At 42.3% G+C, this 20290-nt stretch overlaps 1 protein-coding gene across 1 annotated transcript in view; it reads right to left on the bottom strand.

The window, feature by feature from the left end:
* Nucleotides 1-20290, bottom strand: part of LOC137379590 (adenylate cyclase type 2-like) — a 606709-nt gene that overhangs the window by 28921 nt on the left and 557498 nt on the right. The window contains exons 21-22 of the mRNA XM_068050644.1: nt 18155-18301; nt 10695-10802 (exon numbers count right to left, since the gene is read on the bottom strand). Of these exons, the coding sequence (XP_067906745.1) occupies nt 10695-10802; nt 18155-18301 (255 nt within the window). The remainder of the gene's footprint in view (nt 1-10694; nt 10803-18154; nt 18302-20290) is intronic.

The following is a 20290-nucleotide window of genomic DNA, read 5'->3' as shown; positions in this document are numbered from 1 at the left end:
CGAATAGAGTATACTAAATTGAAAGAAGCACAAGTAAATCATTGCTTCACCTGAAAGGAGTGTTTGGGACCTTGGATGGTGAGGAGAGAGAAAGTAAAAGGGCAGGTATTTCACATCCTGCGATTGCATGGGAAGGTGCCATGGGAAGGGGACGAGGTGTCAGGCGTGGTGTAGGAGTGTACCAGGGTGTCGCGGAGTGCTGAGACGGGAGGGGAAAGGAAGATGTGTTTGGTGGTAGCATCGTGCTGGAGGTGGCGGAAATGGCGGAGGATGATCCTTTGGACGTGGGGGCTGGTGGGGTGGAAAGTGAGGACAAGGCGAACCCTGTCGCGGTTCTGGGAGGGAGGGGAAGAGGTGAGGGCAGAAGTGCAGGAAACAGGTCGGACACGCTTGAGGGCCCTGTCAACCACAGTGGGGGCAATCCTCGGTTGAGGAGAAAGGAAGACATGTCAGAAGTATTATCGTGGAAGTTTGCATCATCAGAACAGATGCATTGGAGATGGAGAAACTGCGAGAATCGGATGGAGTCCTTCCAGGAAACAGGGTGTGAAGAAGTGTAGTCAAGGTAGCTGTGGGAGTCGGTGGGCTAATAATCAATATTAGTGGACAGCCTATTCCCAGAGATAGAGACAGAGAAGTTGAGGAAGGGAAGGGAAGTGTCAGAAATAGACCATGTAAAGGTGAGAGAAGGGTGGAAATTGGAAGCAATGTTGATGAAGTTTTCCAGTTTGGGGCGAGAGCAGGAAGCGGCAATGATACAATCATCAATGTACCGGAAAAAGAGGTGAGGGTGAGGGCCTGAGTAGGACTGGAACAGATGGACAGATGAACAGATGGGGAAACTGTTGTGCAATTTGTCATTAGATTGTGCCAAGCATTTAAGAGATGTAATTATGGAAATTATATGGATAATCAGCAGCTCAGGGATCAAGTCGTACGAAGTTGCCAGTCGAACTACCTGAAGTTCAAGGTACTTTAAAAAGATATGTTAACCTTGACAGATACATTGATGGCGGTGGCTTCATTTGGAGCTGCAGAAGCTCAATTCCAGTTGATGAAGTTAGATGCAGACATTCAGCTTCAGGATGTCCTGGATCAAACTCAAGCCAAGTGAACAAGCTTAGATTCTCCACAGGACAAACTAGGAGCAGCCCAAGTAAAATGGAGAAACAGTGCTTCAAATGTGGAAATTTGGGAGAGTTTGGAAGGATTCTTGCTGCCCTGCTAAAGGCAAGACCTGCAGAAATTGGGGGAGAAAGGATCACTTTGCTAGGAAGTGCAGAAGTAAAACTAAGAGACAAAAGTCTGGAAAGGAAAACAGAGGACAGAGGAATGAACAAGGGAGAAATATATGCTGAGTAGAGGATGATAACAAGAATAGTGGTGAATGAGATGAGGGATACACGTTTGCAGTAAATGATCGGAAACATGGAAAAGTCCGAGTGCTGATTGGTGGGGTCAAGGTGGACATCATAGTGGATTCTGGAACTGACAGCAACGCGATAGATAGGATATTGTGGGAAGAACTGAAGAAGAAAATCGAATGCACATCATGGAAATATGTGAAGAAATTGTACCCATATACATCCAAGATACCGCTTCAAATTGCGGGATATTTCAAGGCTGTCGTGCAATTGGGTGACGAAAAGGTAGATGCAGAGTTTGTGGTCATTGAAGAGAAAGGGTAACCACTCATGAGCAGAAACATGACTCAAGCTTTAGGGGTGTTGTATATTGGATTGAAGGTGAACTTAGTGAAGTCATATGCCGAACTGAAGGAGGAGTTCAAACCTGTTTTTATGAACGATTTGTGTTTGGCTAAAAGCAGAATGACAAAATTCAGAATACTGAAGGAAAGTTTGATGAGTGCTCACACTCCTGAATATTATGATCCTCAAGCACCAACAAAGGTCATTGCAGATGTCCGACCAGCAGGACTAAGACCAGTGTAGTACAGACACACGCCAGAGGACCAAGAGTCAACGCTTTTGCAAGAAGAATTTTTGACAGTACTCTCAGACAGCGAACGAGACCTTGGGACTGGTCTGGGCATGTTAAAGATTTCATGCATAGTTGTTTGGCATTGAATTTGAGCTGCTGACAGACATAAACCACTGGAGGCGATATACTCTTCAAGATCAAAACCATGTGCTCGGATTGAGAGGTTGGTACTTAAACTTCAGCATAACAACTACAAGGTTAGTCACATTGTGGGGAAGATGAACATTGCAGATTCTCTATCAAGACTACTGAAGGTGGACAAGATGGAAGGGTAGTACTAGAGAAGGAAACAGAATCATTTGTGCGCTTTGTAGCGATACACTTGGCACATAGAGCAATGACAACTAGGGAGATAGAAAGAAAGTTAGACAGAGATTCAGAACTATAAGATATCAGGCAGATGATCCAGACAGGAAAGTGGGAGAAGTGTACACACAAGTCCTATGTTGCTATGAGTGATGAATTATGCACAATAGGGAAATGTGTGCTCAGAGGCAACGGACGTGTAATGCCAAGGCAGCTAAGGAATAGAATGGTGGCATTGGCTTATGAAGGTCATTTAGGAATGGTCAGTGCGAAACAGAACCTGAGAACCAAGGTTTGGTGATCTGGAATGGAGAAGGATGCAGAAAAATTTGCCAAATATTGTCATGAATGCCAAGTTGTTAGCTGACCCAATCCATCTGGGTCAATACACAGTAGATTTTTTTATGTTCGTTTCCATCAGGGGAGTCAATTCTTGTTGTGATTGACTATTACAGTCACTACTATGAGTACATTGTGATGAAGTCCACAACAGCAGAGAAAACAGTGACAGCACTGACTGAGATATTTGTGAGGCATGGTTTGCCAGTTACTTTGTACTCAGACAATGGGCTGTAATTTATCTCACAGATGTTTGCTGACTATATGCAAGTTACAGGGATTCATCACCATAGAGTGATGAAAATGGTCACAAGCTAATGGAGAGGGGTAATGTCAGAACCAATCTCTAGAGAAATGGATCAGAATTGCCCAAGCTGAATGCAAAGATTCGAAGGAGGCACTTCTATCATATGTGACTGTGTTTAGAGCAATTCCACATACTACAACAGGGAAGAGCCCAGCAAAGTTGCTGTTTGGATGCAAAATCTGCACCAAGATGCCAGAAATCAGAGACATCATTGATGATCAAGAGGTTCAAGACCATGATGCTGAGAAGGGTTCATCAAAGTTTTATGCAGATCATAGAAGGGTTTCCAGAGAGTCTGATGTGATGGCTGGTGATGAAGTGTTGGTTCGACAAGAGAGTCCAAGCAAGGTGGACACAACATTCTTTACAGAACCGTATAATGTTATTTCCAAGATGGGAAATAGGGTGACTGAGGTCAGCAGAAGGAGTAGAATATGACAGAAATACATCATATGTCAAGAAATATCAGCATCACAGTCATTTTATGATGCAGAGCCCAGAGTCTGAGCTAAATATGCTTCCAGATCAAAATGCACAGATGGTAGAATAGCAAATAGCAGTTTGACATCAAGATGAAGTTCAGATAGTGGCAGGGACTGATGCGGTACCTGGACCAGGGACCAGAGACTCCATATTATCTGACAGCAGGCTGACAGCTTGCAGTCCAAAGGCATAGATGGAGGCTCATGAAAGGAAGCTGATACTGTCATGTCCAGGGATGATAACCAGAGCTCCTGAGATGGCAGGCAGAGCCAAGCGTCAAAGGAGACCACTCAAGGAATATTAAGATTTTATCTAATGTGCATGTATTCATTTGTGACACTGTTCTCTGCAGCAAAGAGTGAGAGTCCAGACAGCTGTGTTGCCTGCCCGGTGCTAGGGTTCGGGACATCTGTTCAGGGCTGGAGAGGAACTTACAGTGGGAGGGGAGGATCCAACAGTCATGATCCATGTAGGTACCAACGACATAGGCAGGACAAGGAAAGAGGTTCTGCATAGTCAGTATGAGGAACTAGGCGACAAATTAAGAAGCAGAACCTCAAAGGTAATAATCTCTGGATTATTTGCCCTATGCCAGTTTGCACGTGGCTCAGGTAATAATCTCTGGATTATTACCTGAGCCACATGCAAACTGGCATAGGGCAAATAAGATTAGAGAAATGAATGCGTGGCTCAAAGACTGGTGTGGTAGAAGTAGGTTCCGGATTGTGGGGCCCTGGCACCAGTACTGGGGAAAGTGGTGGCTGGACCGTTGGGACGGTCTACACCTGAACCATGCTGGGGCCGGTGTTCTAGCGAGCCGCTTAACTAGGGAAGTAGAGAGGATTTTAAACTGAATAGTGGGGGCAAGGGATCAAGTTTGGGAAGATATGGTAAATCAAGGAGTAGAGACCAGGCAAGAGAGAAAGGTATTAATATGGGAACTGATAAACAGACTGTGACAGGAAGGGACAGAGCGTACAAATCTAAGAGTAAATAAACAGATAAGGCTAGAGGTTATAAAAATAATAAAAGGACACAACTAAAGGCACTGTATCTGAATGCACGCAGCATTCGAAACAAAACAGATGAATTGAGCGCACAAATAGAAATAAATAAGTATGATCTGATAGTCATTACAGAGACATGGTTTCAGGACGACACAGATTGGGACCTGAATATTGAAGGATACATGGCATTTAGGAAGGACAGGAAGATGGGAAAAGGTGGAGGGGTAGCTCTGTTAATTGATGTTGGTATTAGCGCAATAGAGAGGGATGACCTAAGTTCAGGAGACCAGGATGTAGAAGCCTGTTTGGGTAGAGATGAGAAACCATAAAGGTAAGAAGTCACTTGTGGGAGTGGTGTACAGGCCACCTAACGTTAACCACACTGTGGGACAGGGTATAAAGGAAGAAATATGGTACAGCGATAATTATGGGGGATTTTAACCTACATATAGAGTGGAAAAATCAGATGGGTAGAGGTAGTCTAGATGAGGAGTACATAGAATGTTTTCGGGATAATTTCTTGAAACAATATGTTCTGGAGCCAACCAGAGAATAGGCTATACTAGATCTGGTATTGTGCAATGAGATAGGATTAATTAATGACCTCATAGTTAAGGCAATCCTAGGTAGCAGCGATCATAATATGATTGAATTTTACATTCAGTCTGAGGGAGAGAAAAGAGGTTCCAAGACTAGTATTTTAAACATAAATAAGGGCAATTATGAGGGCATGAAAGCAGAGCTAGCTATAGTGAACGAACAAATCAGGTTAAGGGATAGGTCAATAGAGACGCAGTGGCAGACATTTAAGGGGCTATTTCAGAATACACAGAATAGATACATTTCGACAAGAAAGAAAAATTCCAAGGGTGGGACCCATCATCTGTGGTTAACTAAAACAGTTAAAGATAGTGCCAAACTTAAAGAAAAAGCAAATAATTGTGCAAAAATGGGAGGCAGGTCAGAAGATTGGACAGAATATAAAAAACAGCAAAGAATGACTAAAAGATTAATAAGGAAGGTAAAATTAGAGTATGAGAGAAAGCTAGCTAGAAATATAAAGACAGATAGTAAGAGTTTCTAGAGATATTTTAAAAAGAGTTAACAAAGTGAATGTTGGTCCTATAGAAAGTGAGTGTGGGGAATTAATAATGGATAATAAGGGGATGGCAGATGAATTGAATAGATATGTTGCATCAGTCTTCACTATTGATACAAGTAACATCCCAGTATTATATGTCAGTCAGGAAATGGAAGGGAGGGAGGAACTCAAGAAAATTACAATCACCAGGGAAGTGGTACTGAACAAATTGTTGGAGCTGCAGGCTGACAAGTCCCAGGTCTTGATGGACTTCATCCTAGGGTGTTAAAAGAAGTGGCTCGTGAGATAGTTGATACGTTAGTTTTAATTTTACAAAATTCCCTAGATTCGGGGAAGGTTCCTTTAGATTGGAAAATAGTGAATGTAACTCCTTTATTCAAAAAAGGAGGGAGACAGAAAGCAGGAAACTACAGGCCAGTTAGCTTTACATCTATCTTAGAGAAAATGTTAGAGGCTATTACTAAAGATGTTATAACAGGGCATTTAGAAAAATTCAAGGTTATCAGACAGAGTCAACATGGTTTTATGAAAGGTAAATCATGTTTAACCAATTTATTGGAGTTCTTTGAGGGAGTTACACGTGCTGTGGATAAAGGGGAACTGGTGTATGTATTGTACTTAGATTTCCAGAAGGCATTTGATAAGGTTCCACATCAAAGGTTATTGCAGAAAATAAAAGCTCATGGTGTAGGGGTAACATATTGGCATGGATAGAAGATTGGTTAGCTCACAGGAAACAGAGAGTAGGCATAAATGGGTCATTTTCTAGTTGGCAAGATGTAATGAGTGGTGTGCCACAGGGATCTGTGCTGGGGCCTCAACTCTTCTACAATTTATATAAATGACTTGGAAGAAGGGACCGGAGACATGGTTGCTAAATTTGCTGATGACACAAAGATAGGTAGGAAAGTAACTTGTGAAGAGGACATAAGGAGGCTACAAAGGGATATAGATAGGTTATGTGAGTGGGCAAAGACCTGGCAGATGGAGTATAATGTGGGAAAGTGTGAAATTGTCCACTTTGGCAGGAAGAATAAAAAAGAAGCATATTATCTAAATGGTGAGAGATTGCAGAGCACAGAGATGCAGAGGGTTCTGGGTGTCGTAGTACATGAATCGCAAAAGATTAGCATGCAGGTACAGCATATAATTAGAAAAGCTAATAGAATGTTATCGTTTATCGCGAGGGGAATTGAATACAAAAGAAGGGAGGTTATGCTTCAACTTTATAGGGCATTGGTGAGACCACGTGAGGGAAATTGGAGGTTGAAGGTCAGGGGAGTGGGCAGTGAGCTGTCATAGGCTTTGTGGTGGGGGTAATTCAGAGGGTGAGGAGGTGTGGGAAAATTGGAGGCCTGGTGGTTGGGGGAGGAGGTTGGATGCCGCACGGTGGAATTGGAGATCTCAGAGGGAAGGTCGGTGTGGAGGGGAGGAGGAGGGGGATGCCTGTTCGCTGAGGTTCCTCAGGCAGGCACCTGGATCCAGGAGGTGGGTGTTCAAGGCACTCACCTCCTGTATCCGCCAAATCCTCAACTTGATGAAGCTGCTGGGTTTTCGGACACTTGGGGAAACCCAGCAGTTAAATTCCAAAAGTAGAATGACAATGAGGCTCACAGACTCATTGTCATATTTAAAGTACCAACCCCCTCCTTGGAGCGGGTTGGTCACCTGCTCCACCTCCTGGCTTCAGTTAAAGCCAGAAATGAATGGGTTGGAGGCGGTTTGGATTTGGAAACAGATTTCTCAGACTCTAATATCTGCAACCGACCCAATCCTGCTCGCTTTTTTGGTTTAAATTCTCTCCATTAGTTAAACTTTTTGAAGATATTGATCAGCTTTTGCTAATTTTTCTAGGTTGGCAATTATGTATATAACACTGTCTCAACTAAACAACACAGTCTAATTTATTTTGATATAATTCACATGGAAGGTAAACATGATTGCAATTGTATAACAACAGCCACTTTAGTGGAAATAATCTGTATTCACTGTAGATGCTATACAGACACATCTTTGAAAAGCAAAATGTCAAGTACTGTTTAGCAACGAAGAGTTCACTATGGTGAAGATTTTAGCAGATTGCTTCACTGGCAATACCTCAGATGTACTAAACAATGGAGAGAGTGATTAAGGCTCTTCACATTATTTGCGTTCTAAGAAACTACAATAACTAATTTTAATTGGTGGCTGTCATTAACAAAGATCAATCACATTTCATAGTTAGAATCCTAATTAGCAATTCAAATTGCTGCAGCAATTACCAAATTAATCTCACCTACAGATCCTAATAAAGCTCTTGCATTCTGATGTTTAGGTGCTAAAGCATGTCACTCATTTTGTAAAATGGGCACAGGTATATCAATTCCAGTGTAGCCATGGCAATATGTTTAATAACCACACAGACCATTATAATTTGCTCTTGCTTAGTGGTAGCTTGTGCTGTAAATTGTAAATAAGGGCATGTCCTGCTAAAAATACTTTATTATGTTTGGGAAAAAGTTCAGATGTTTTAAAATGCTTTACAAGGCAACCATTTCAGGACTGTGATCAAACTTTGCAGTAAAATTGACATCAAAAATGATAGTGTATGTGTGGAACTGGGCTCTGAATGAAACTGAATGCCTCACTTCTTTTATATCCTTATATCTTTTCAAAAGCATCATGTGCTAACTCATTATTCCGTTATCTATCAATCATACCCCCCTGGGCTATTCCCTCGACTAGATATAGATGCAACAATATTGTATCATTTTAAACACTACTGTAATTCTGAACATTTGTATCATTCTATATTATACAGAAAATGTGTATGTGATATATATTTTACAATAAAATGGAAACTGAGGATTAGGAAAATTACAGCTATGCTGATGCAATCAATCGTTTATATAGATCATCATATTGGCTGGAACATTTTAGGGAGAAGTGTGAGTTAGGGCTCTAGCATAAGGATAATTTATACATTTGGCAAATACTCTGATAGTGCAGTTCTGTGGTCTTGTTTTACTATTTATTTGAATTTTCAAAAGTCAATTTTTTAAATATTCGGTATTTCCTGGTTCTAAGTCCATAAACTGTCTTGATATTACCCACAGTTAGGAGAGACAGTAAATAGTGCAAATGGGAGAAGAAAGTTGCAAAGGGATATAGAGAGATCAGCTGAGTGGGAAAAATTATGGCAAGTAGAGTTTAGCAAGGGCAAGCATGAGATTATCCACCTTGGACCTAAGAAATATAAAAGAGTATTTTCTAAATGGTGAGATAGGAGAAACTATAGGATCAAAGAGATTTGGGAGTCCAAGTATAAAAAGCATTAAAGGTATAGTCAGGTATAAAAAAGGCTAATGGAATGATTGGGACAGGTTGCATAAACTTGGCCTGTATTCCCGTGATTATAGAAGATTGAGGAGTCATCTGATATAGGTGCTTAAAATTTTAGAAGAATTTGATTAGGTAGATATGGAGAAACTATTTCCTATAGTGGAAGAAATCAAGAACAATGGGACATAGTCTTTAAAAGTAGAGGCCATTTAGGAACGAAACCAGAAAACACTTCTCCACACAAAGAGTAGTATAAATCTGTTACTCTGTTCCCCAAAAAGCTGTGGATACTAGGAAAATTGGAGCTTTCAAGGCTGAGATAGGTTTTTCTTAGGTAAGGCTATCAAGCAATATGGAACAAAGGAAGGAAAATGGAATTGAGGTACAGATCAAGCATGATCTCATTGAGTAGCAAAGCAGGCTCGATGGGGAGAATGGCCTACTCCTGTTCCCAATTTTGCATGGGGAATGGGAATCTTAACTTAGAATCTAATTGTGCAATGAGTATTCATAACCCCTCACAAGGGTGAATTTGAAATTATGAGCTCCCAGCACTACCTCAGCAAAAAGATGAATTCTCACTTACAACCCAAGAATTAGCACCTTAGTCAGGATTTTAAGGGACCTGGCAGGAATGGGAAGGCAGAAGCGGGCGGCGAAGACCCTCTCTCTCCAATTCCCGTTCCCATAGTGATCTTGCACTGGCCAGTCAATTAGGCAGTGTGGCTGACCACTCAGCAGCGAAAGGCAGGCATTGAGGTGGCAACCGCGTCGTCACCACACACATGTTTAAAGGGTCACCAGCAACCGAGTCCCGATGCAAATGTCCTTTGCTGCAACACTCGTCTCTCCAACAACCTCTGAACATTGAACCCTCCAGCATCCTCAGAAGAAATCCACACCTCCCTCCCTCTCTGGTTCTCCTTGTCACTAGAGGACCCTCTTCATGAATGAACAATGCCCATGTCACTTAGGCACTGCCATTTTGATTGGGTCACTTGGTTAGTAGCTGCTGCAAGGCGGTCCACCCCACTCCCCTCTCAAGCCCCTCTTAAGTGATTTCCCCTGCCAGGACCACAATGGCACAATGGCTCAAGCCCAGATCAATGTCTTCCAACTCCTTCCTACCTACAAATGAAAATTGCCTCACTCCACAGCACCCGAATTCAGCTAAGACAACAGCTGGCACACCGTTGCCGTCCTTTGAGAGCTGCCAAGGCTCCGACATCCCCCGTCCCCTGTGTGCTTACCATTAAATCTGGAGGTGCCCATAAATTCATGGCCTATTGCCTCGTTAACTATCTTAAATGGCTGTCAATTGCTCATTTTGAAAATCTGAGCAACGTCCCCATGCGCCTTCCTGTCCACTGCTCGTTAAATTCGGGTCTGGTGTGATGATATCGGGGAGCCAAGTCGACACCATCCCATGCAATTTTACAGCACCCCCCACCCCCCGCCCCCCGCCTCCATTGCCGTCGTTTCTGTGATGTAAAATCCTGGCCCTTACTTTAGAGAGTACAGAGTAACAGATTCAGAGAAAATAGAGTCAGTGGCAGTGACCATTCACCTTATTGGGTGCCTGTTTGGATCACAGGAAATGTGACTCCTCTGATTTTAAATGTTTCCCACTCGCTACGATGCTGCCACTCTGTACCATCTCCTTTGCTGCCACTTTTCAAAGAACCAATATACATATGTATAAAAATATCAAAATATTTTGTGCAGGTTTGTTTCTACAATTATGGTATGACTTGTAAATTTGAAATTGAACACTGAAATATTGCCATTAGAAACTAATTTTAATGAAAGGGCAAAGAATATGACTTACTTGGCTATACTCCTGAAATGTGGCAGCACTTAACCCAGTTGCTGCCATATACGTGCTCCCAATAGTTTTGATTTTTTCTACTCCACTGAATTTAGGTTTGGACAATAACTGAGGGAAAAAAATCACAATATTTATGTGAACATCTAAATGGTAATTTGGGGTATCCGATGCCAAATAATTAAAGTGTATATATATTTAAGGGGTTAACATGCTATGATTGTTTTCACATAAGATAAAAACAAGAGATTGTTTTGATGCAGTATAAAATAAGCTAACAGACAAGAATAATTAAAAGTACATTAAAAATATTAAATTCAACTGAAATCGATGTATTCCAAAAAATGGAGAAATACAGCAACAATACAACAAATTGTTTAAATGTTATTATCTTTCAACTGAAAGCAAGAAAATACTGAATAAGGGTGAGCAATGACAGTGCTTCAAGGTTATTCGGAAAGCCAACCTGAGCGGCTGTTGAATCCCCAAAATGGTCTTGGAGAAGCAAATTGAATGTTGTGCAATGTACAAAAGATAACCCAAAGCATTTGAAGAAGAATACATGCCTTATCTATCAGAATCAAAAGGAAAATTGTTCACCAAGGATAGTATATGATGAATTTATCATGCACTAAATCATAAAATTATAGAATTGTTACAGCACAGAAGGAGACCATTTGGACCATTGAGTAATGGCTCCCAAGAGTAATTCAGCTAGTCCCAGTCCCTTGCCCTTTCCCCGTAGCCCTGCAAATACTTTCTCTTCAGATAATTATCCAATTCCCTATGAAAGACACAATTGAATCTGCCTCCACCGCACTCTCAGGCAGTACATGCCAGATCTTAACAACTCATTGTGTAAAAAAGGTTCTTCCTCATGTTGTATTTGGTTCTTTGTCAATCACCTTAAATTGTTGTCCTCTGGTTCGCGACCCTCCCACCAATGGGAACAATTTCTCTCCATCTCCTCCGTCTAGACCCCTCATGATTTTGAACACCTCTGTCAAATCTCCTCTCAACCTTCTCTTCTCTAAGGAGAACTACAGCTTCTCCAACCTAGCCACGTAACTGAAGTCCCTCATCCCTGAAACCATTCTTCGAAGTTTTTCCATACCCTCTCTAAAGCCTTCACATCCTTACTAAGTTTGGTGCACAGAACTGGACACAATACTCCAGTTGAGGCCGACCTGGTGTTTTATAAAGGTTCATCGTAACTTCCTTGCTTTTGCACTTTATGCATCGATTCATAAAGCTCAAGGTCCCATCTACCTTTTTAACCATTTTCTCAACCTGCTCTGTCCCCTTCAATGATTTGTGCACTTTCGTCTCTCTGTTCCTTGCCTCTCCTTGTTCTTTCTACCAAAAAGTATCACTTCACACTTGGCTGCATAAAATTTCATTTGCCACATGTCCGCCCATTCCACAAGCCTGTCTATGTCCTCTTGAAGTCAATCACGATCTTGCTCGCAGTTCACAATACTTCCAAATTTTGTGTCATCTTCAAATTTTGAAATTATGCCCTGTACATCCAAGTCTTGGTCATTAATATATATCAAGGAAAGCAGTGGACATAGTACCAAGTACCAACCCCTGGGAACTCTGCTGTATACCTTCCTCCAGTCCAAAAAACCAAATGTTCACCACTACTCTATGTTTCCTGTCACTCATCCAACTTTGTATCCATGCTGCCGCTGTCCCTTCTATTCAATGAGCTTCAACTTTGCTGATAAGCCTATTATGTGGCACTTTATCAAATGTCTTTTGGAAGTCCAGCTACACCACATCAACCACATCAATTTCATCAACTCTCTGTTACACAGGAACTTCGGAACATAGGAAATAGGAGCAGGAGTTACCTCATCAAATAAGTCAATCAACCTAGTTAAAAATAATCTACACTTACCCAAATGACTGTTAATTTTGTCCCGAATTATCGTTTCTAAAAGCTTTCCCACCACCGAAGTTAAACTGACTGGCCTGTAGTTGCTGGGTTTATCATTGCACCCTTTATTGCACAAGGGTGTAATATTTGCAATTTGCCAGTCCTCTGGCAGCACCCCCATATCGAAGGAGGATTGGAAGATTATGGTCAGTACCTCCACATTTTCCACTCTTACTTTCCTCAGCATCCTTGGATGCATCCCATCCAGTCCTGGCGACTTATTAACTTTAAGTACAGTGAGCCTTTCTAATACCTCCTCATTAGCAATTTTTAGTCCATCAAGTATCTCAACTACCTCTTCATTCACTACGAGCGGAGTTTTACCGGCCCCCAGATGGCGGGCTAAGAGGCGGATGGGACAGTAAAATGATGGGGAATTGCATTAGGATGGCTCCCCAATGCAGCCCTACTCCGGGTAAGTTGCCTAGTGGCGGGAACGGCAGCACCTTAGCCGCTCTCTGACTGGAGGTGGGCAGTCAATTTAGATAATTAATGGCTCAATTTAGGGGCTATTTTCTCAGGTTGCTGGCAATTTACCAGCAGTAGAGCTGCCCCCTGACTGCAAGGAGCCAAGAAGCCAGCCTTCCTGTGGTTTCCCGGGGGTTGCGGGAGGGAGGGGGTGGTGGTGTGGAGGGGGATGGGCAGCATCAGAGCCAAAGGATCAATGGTCCAAGGAGGGTGCTGTCAGCAGCAAAAGCCGATCCCTGTGGCCCTGCTGATACTGCTGGAAAGGTTTCCCCTCAGATCACCGGGGTCTGCCTGCCTGGCCCCAGCAAAAGAAACAACTCTGTGCTGTAATGACTCTGTAACCCTATAACCCCTGCGATGGCACCTCAAAATGGAGGTGCCCTCATGTTCCTTTCTTCGTGGTGCTGCCAAGGCTGCAAAGTTGCTAGCCCTCTGATTGGGCTGGCTGTGTGAAAGGCCCGCCCACCTTCTTTAATTGGCTTCTGCCCCAGCCTGCTGGCTCTTGACTGCCTCCCCCTGGCAATATCACAGGGGAAAGTCTGGCCTTTCACCCAAGTATGCTGGCCACCCGAAAAACTGTCTGATGTCAGGTCATCCCCCCCACTTCTGGAAAGATCCTGTCCTACGATACCGGCAACATCTTCCATCATAAAGGCCGTTGCAAATTACTTATTTAGCACCTCAGCATTGCCCTCTGCCTCCATGCTTAGATCTGTTTTTTGGTCCCTAATCGGCCCCACCCACCTCTTACTCCCCTTTTAGTATTTATATGCTTAATAGTTGATTCCCTTTTATGTTAGCTGCCATTCTCTTCTCATATTATCTCTTTGCCTTTCCTATTTCTTTTGTCAATTGCCCCCTATATTCGGCCGACTTCTCATTCACATTATCAACCTGACAACTGTCATACACACCGTTTTTCTGCTTCATCTTACTCTCAATCTTTTTCTTCATCCAGGGAACTCTGGCTTTGTTTGTCCTAACTTTCTCTCTTGTGAGAATTACCTCGACAATACCCGAACCATCTCCTCTTTAAAGATAGCCCGTTTTTCAATTACAGCTTTGCCTGCCAGTCTTTCATTCCAGTTTACCAGTGACAGGATCGTCCTCAACCTACTGAAATTGGCCCTCCTCCAATAATGTACTTTTACTCTAGATTGCTTCTTGTCCTTTTCCATAGCTAATGTAAACCTTATGTACTATGATCACTGTTCCCTAAATGTTCCTCGACTGACACTTGATCCACTTGACTCACCTCATTCCCCAGAACCAGATCCAGCAATGTCTCCTTCTTCATTGAGCTGGAAACGTACTGGTCAAGAGAACTCTGCAGAACACATTTCAGAAACTATTCTCCCTCTCTTCCTTTTATACTATTATTATATGCTTCCATATTAGGGTAATTAAAGTCCCCCATTATCACTACACTTTAGTTGTTGCACCTCTCTGTAATATCCCAGCAAATTTGCTCTTCTTTATCTTTCCCATTAGTTGGTGGCCTATAGAATACAGCCAGTGTGTAAAGGCACCTTTATTATTTCTTCAACAAGGGTCGCTGACCCCAAACGTTAACTCTGCTTCTCTTTCCACAGATGCTGCCAGACCTGCTGAGTGATTCCAGCATTTCTTGTTTTTGTTTATTATTTCTTCACTCTTACCAAATAGATTCTGTCCTTGACCTCTCCAGAACATCCTCTCTCTCTCCAGCACTGTTATATTCTCCCTAATCAATACCGCCACCGCTCCTCCTTTAGTTCCTGCCTTATAGAGTCATAGAGTTATACAGCACAGAAACAGGCTCTTCGGCCCAACGTACCTGCGTCGACCATCAAGCACCCACCCAAAACTAATCCCACTTCCCCACACTTGGCCTGTAGCCTTGCAAGTTATGGCGTTTCAAGTGCTCATCTAAATACTTCTTAAATGTCGTGATTGTTCCTGCCTCTACCACCCCTTCAGGCAGTGTGTTCCAGATTCCAACCACCCTCTGGGTGAAAATATTTTTCCTCAAAAACCTCTAAACCTTCTGCCCCTTACCTTAAATCCATGCCCCCTGGTTATTGACCCCTCCGCTAAGGGAAAAAGTTTCTTCCTATCTATCCTATCAATGTCCCTCATAGTTGTGCATACCTCAATCAGGTCCCCCCTCAGCCTTCTCCGCTCCAAGGAAAACAACCCTCGCCTATTCAGTCTCTCTTCATAACTGAAATGTTCCAGCCCAGGCAACATCCTGGTGAATCTCCTCTGCACCCTCTCCATTGCAATCACATCCTTCCTATAGTGTGGTGACCAGAACTGTACACAGTACTCCAGCTGCGGCCTAAACAGTGTTTTATACAGCTCCATCATAACCTCCCTGCTCTTATACTCTATGCCTCGGCTAATAAAGGCAAGTATCCCATATGCCTTCCTAACTACCTTATCTATCTGTGCTGCTGCCTTCAGTGATCTATGGACAAGAACCCCAAGGTCCCGCTGACTCTCTTGCCTTGTTAGTCCTCCCAAAGTGCATCACCTCACTCATCACAGGATTAAATTCCATTTGCCACAGCTCCGCCCATCTTACCAGCCCATCTATATCATCCTGTAATCTAAGGCCTTCCTCCTCACTATTTACGGCACCACCAATTTTCATGTCGTCTGCGAACTTACTGATCATACCTCCTATATTCACATCTAAATCATTAAAATACACAACAAACAGTAAGGGTCCCAGCACTGATCCCTGCGGCACCCCATTGGTCACAGGCCTCCATTCGTAAAATCAACCCTCTACCATCACCCTCTGCCTCCTTCCACTACGCCAATTTTGAATCCAATTTGCCAAATTATGCTGGATCCCATGGGCTCTTACTTTCTTCACCAATCTCCCATGTAGGACCTTATCAAAAGCCTTACTGGAGTCCATGCAGATGACATCAACTGCTTTACCCTCATCTACACCTCTAGTCACCTCCTCGAGAAATTCAAACAAATTTGTTAGACATGATCTCCCCCTGACAAAGCCATGCTGACTATCCCTGATCAATCCCTGCCCCTCCAAGTGGAGATTAATCCTGTCTCTCAGAACTTTTTCCAATAATTTCTCAACCACTGACGTTAGACTCACAGGCCTATAATTACCTGGTTTATCCCTGTTACCCTTCTTGAATAATGGTATCACATTCGCTGTCCTCCAGTCCTCTGGTACCTCTCCTGTGGCCAGAGAGGATCTGAAAATTTGTGTCAGAGTCCCCGCTATCTCCTCCCTTGCGTCACATAGCAGCCTGGGATACATCTTATCTGGGCCTGGGGATTTATCCACCTTTGAACCCGCTAATACAGCTAATACTTCCTCCATTTCAATGCTAATTTGATCAAGTATATCACAATCCCCCTCCCTGATCACTACACCTACATCGTCTCTCTCCATAGTGAACATAGATGAAAAGTAATCGTTCAAAACCTCACCTATGTCCTCCAGCTCCACACAGATTATCTCTAAGATCCCTAATGGGTCCCACTTTTTCCCTGGTTATCCTCTTGCCCCTAACATATTTATAAAACGCCTTGGGATTTTCCTTTATCTTGTCTGCTAGTGATTTATCTTTCCTGAGCAACTTGTATCCAAGAATATTTAGTACCAACTCCTGCCCTTTTTTGCGCCAGGTCTCCATTATTGCCACATTATATTCCCACATGCCCACTTGTGCCTGGAGCTAACCAACCTTATTTACCACATTTCTTGCATTTATATACACGTACTATAAACATGAATTAGATCTTATTATACATCCTCTTAATCTGACACCATGTAATACCTTACTATTTCTTACTCTAATGCTCTCTGTGTCTCCCAAACCTTTATGCACTTTGTTTCTCCTTTCTTATGCTACACTCTGGTTCCCATCCCCGTCCCAAATCAGCTTAAACACTCTCCCACAGCACCACTCGGCAAGGACAATTGATCTCAGCTCTTTTGAGAAGTGTTGGGGCAGGATAGAGATGTCAAAAACATTAAAGGATATAGAAAGGTCAAGAAGGATCAGGAGGAGATTGCACTATGCTCACAGTCATAAAGGATGTCATTGTTTCAGTGCTTTGGCAGTGGTGGAAACCAGATTGTCGAGAATCAAACACTGAATTGTGCGAAAGATGGGCATGGATTTGGGAGGCAACAGCATGTTCCAGGACTTTGGAGATGCAAGGGAGATTGGAGATGGGGCAGTAGTTTGCAAGGACAGAGGGCCTGAGATGTTTTTTTTTTAAGGAAGGGTGATGATTTTAAGAGGGAGGGGGATAGTGCCTGAGGGGATGGAAGCATTTACAACGGCTGCTAGCATGGGGGCCAGGAAAGAAATGTAGGTGGTCAGCAGATTAGTGGGGATGAGGACGAGGAAGCAGGAAGTGGGTATCATAGACAAGAAAAGCTCAAAGAGGGCATGAGGGGAGATAGGAGACAAGTTAGAGTAAAACCACATTCAGGGCTAGGATTTGGGAAGCAGGGGCAAGTAGGATGGATGAGACAGAAATCCGTTGGGCATTTTGACACACTTCCCCCATTCACATGCAGCTGGCAGAAGTGACCAGTAGAAATCCCTGTGAGAGCAGACAGAGGGAAATCTCAGTTGAGGCTGCAGTAAGCCTGATCGCCCACATTTTTCATCACTCTCTGTGATTGCATCTGATTTCAGATGGGATTGCATACTGTTAATACAGCCCACAACTTTTAATGGTTAACAATAGTTTTGACCATGCTATCTTCGTCTAATGCTTATCTTCCATTGTCCAGCTGATTGGGACAGTCTTCACTTGGTTTCACTCTTTCTTACCCAATAATTATCACATTTTGTACTTGTCTCTAAATTTGCTATTACCTTTTTCTTTGTTGTTGTTAAAAATGAAAATGTGAATAAAAATGGTCTATGTGAAGAAATTTACAACTTAGTTAGATTAATGCACTTTCTCCATCAAGGGCTGTCATCTGAATATTAATAAAGGGTTCCTTGTATTTGGAAAGATCACATCAAGATATCTAATAGGCTAACAAGTGACAATGTTGCTGCATACTTACATCATCAAAGTCAGCAATAATTTCATTCAGTAATCGTAGACATTCCAAGCCTTCTTTATTTACATCTGACTCTGTGTAGAATTCTTTGAAATCTGGGATGGATGCAAACATGACACAGACACACTCGTATGATTGATGGTAAAGGTCCTGCCAAGCAAATGAAAGATGTAAAATTAGAGATGTGCAGGTTTATTCTTTTCCACTGCAAGTTTAAATCCAGCATTCAGTCTGCACATTTTCTACATCTAGTTACAATCTTGCATTTTTTCGAATGTAACAGTCTGCACACTGGCTAACCTAACTCTCTTCCAGCGGTATATTTGATTAAATGTATTTTTGTTTTGTGAAAAATACCCTCAAATAACTGTCCATCTCTCTTTAAGGCCCTGAAATTCATTGGGATTGTGCCAGTGAATGTCCTTCAGTGCTGACCATGACAAGTTTGCAGGGTGGTGGGTGAGGACATCTCACTAACCTGAGGGAGATGGGTACAAATGCCTCTTTGGGTGCATCTCTGGTGCTCTCCACATGCCCACAGAAACTCAAGCCTTGTCCATCCATTAGACAGGTGAATGAAGTGGGTGAAGAGTTGCACTGGCCCTTTCTGACCCCAGAAATCAGCCTATTGGCCCTCCAGCAAAGAGGCTGAGCTCTAAAATGTTTTTATAAAATAATCTGGGTATGTCTTTAGTGATTCAGGCTGCTTGCATTGCCTGTACTCCACTGGTGGGGCCAATATACATATATCCCTGTGTCCACCAGTATGCCTTCACTCATTAGGTATATCAGTGGCCACACAAACAACAGTTCCGACTGTGAATGTGGAATGGGGAGGCCCTGCCCCTTGCGTGCCATTTGCTTGGTAAAGGTGAACAGAAGTTATTGAGGAAACACTCAAAAATGGTGAAAACTGGGTCCAACTGATTTCTTAGAAATTCCAACAGGGATACAGAATAAGACCCAGGAATCCCAGCAGAATTTATAAGCCAAAGCATTTTGGACTCCCTTGCTCTGAACAGATACAGACTTTGGAATACAGGAATATCACATTCTTCAAAGTGCTATTTTTAGACAGGCATTATCTATTTTATGAGGACATTAGCATTTCTACCTGAACTTCACCAATTAAAAAATATAACTGATATAGTCAAAAATAACTTAGGGTCTCTTTGATGATGCACTTAGACTCAATGCAATTAGGTAAAAAGCTAATGATGTAAATTAGCAGGGTTAGCCATAGCTCAGTTGGTAGCACTTGTGCCTCTGAATTACAAGGTTCTGGGTTTAAGTCCCACTTCTAGGCCGGAGTACAAAAATAAAAGCTGACACTCAAGTGCAGTACTGAGGAATGTTGCACTCTTGGAAGTGCAATTCTTCAGATGAGATGTTAAACTGAGGCCCCAACTGCCTGTTTGGGTGGATATAAAAGATCCCATGGTATTATTTCAAAGAAGAGCAGGGGAATTATCTCTGATATCCTGGTTAATAGCAATTCCTCAAGGAATATAAAAAAAAAAACAGATTATCTGGTCATTTGCATATTGGAATTTGCTATATGCAAATTAGCTTCTGCATTTCCTATAGTGAACAGCACTATATAAATGCAAGCCTTTTATAAAAAAAAAATCCATTTACAGCTAGCATCAATGCACAGTTAAGTTTGTATAGATGTCAGTCTCCAACATGGCAGGGATGTTTTGTGCTGTTTTTGAATTGTGACCAGGATAAAAGGTCCCTTTAAATATTGATGGGTTGTGTGAGTGATAACCTCCATCACTCTAGATAAGTGGTTACATGGTGAAAGCAATCTAGAGGTACTTGTAAATCACAATTAACAGATTTATCTAAAGTGGTATTTAATGCCACTTCCTGCCACTACATGAATAACATCTTTTCTCTTTAGTACTTAAAGTTATTAAAAGCATTTCCATTAATACCAACCCCAGTAGCAAGTATAGAATCAAGCACAATAATTCTCAAACAGATAAACAAACCTTGGAAATAAAGGAATTAATAGAAATTAAATGCTAAAGTGCCAAAACTTAGAAAACCTTGTTACATAGCTACATTTTTGGATTTTTTCACTCAGTATCTTCATTTGGTTCAGCATCATACCTCAACCCATAAATGAGTACT

Source organism: Heterodontus francisci, chromosome 2 (assembly GCF_036365525.1).
Source record: "Heterodontus francisci isolate sHetFra1 chromosome 2, sHetFra1.hap1, whole genome shotgun sequence".
NCBI classification, from domain to species: domain Eukaryota; kingdom Metazoa; phylum Chordata; class Chondrichthyes; order Heterodontiformes; family Heterodontidae; genus Heterodontus; species Heterodontus francisci.
This window is presented reverse-complemented; position numbering and strand designations above follow the sequence as displayed.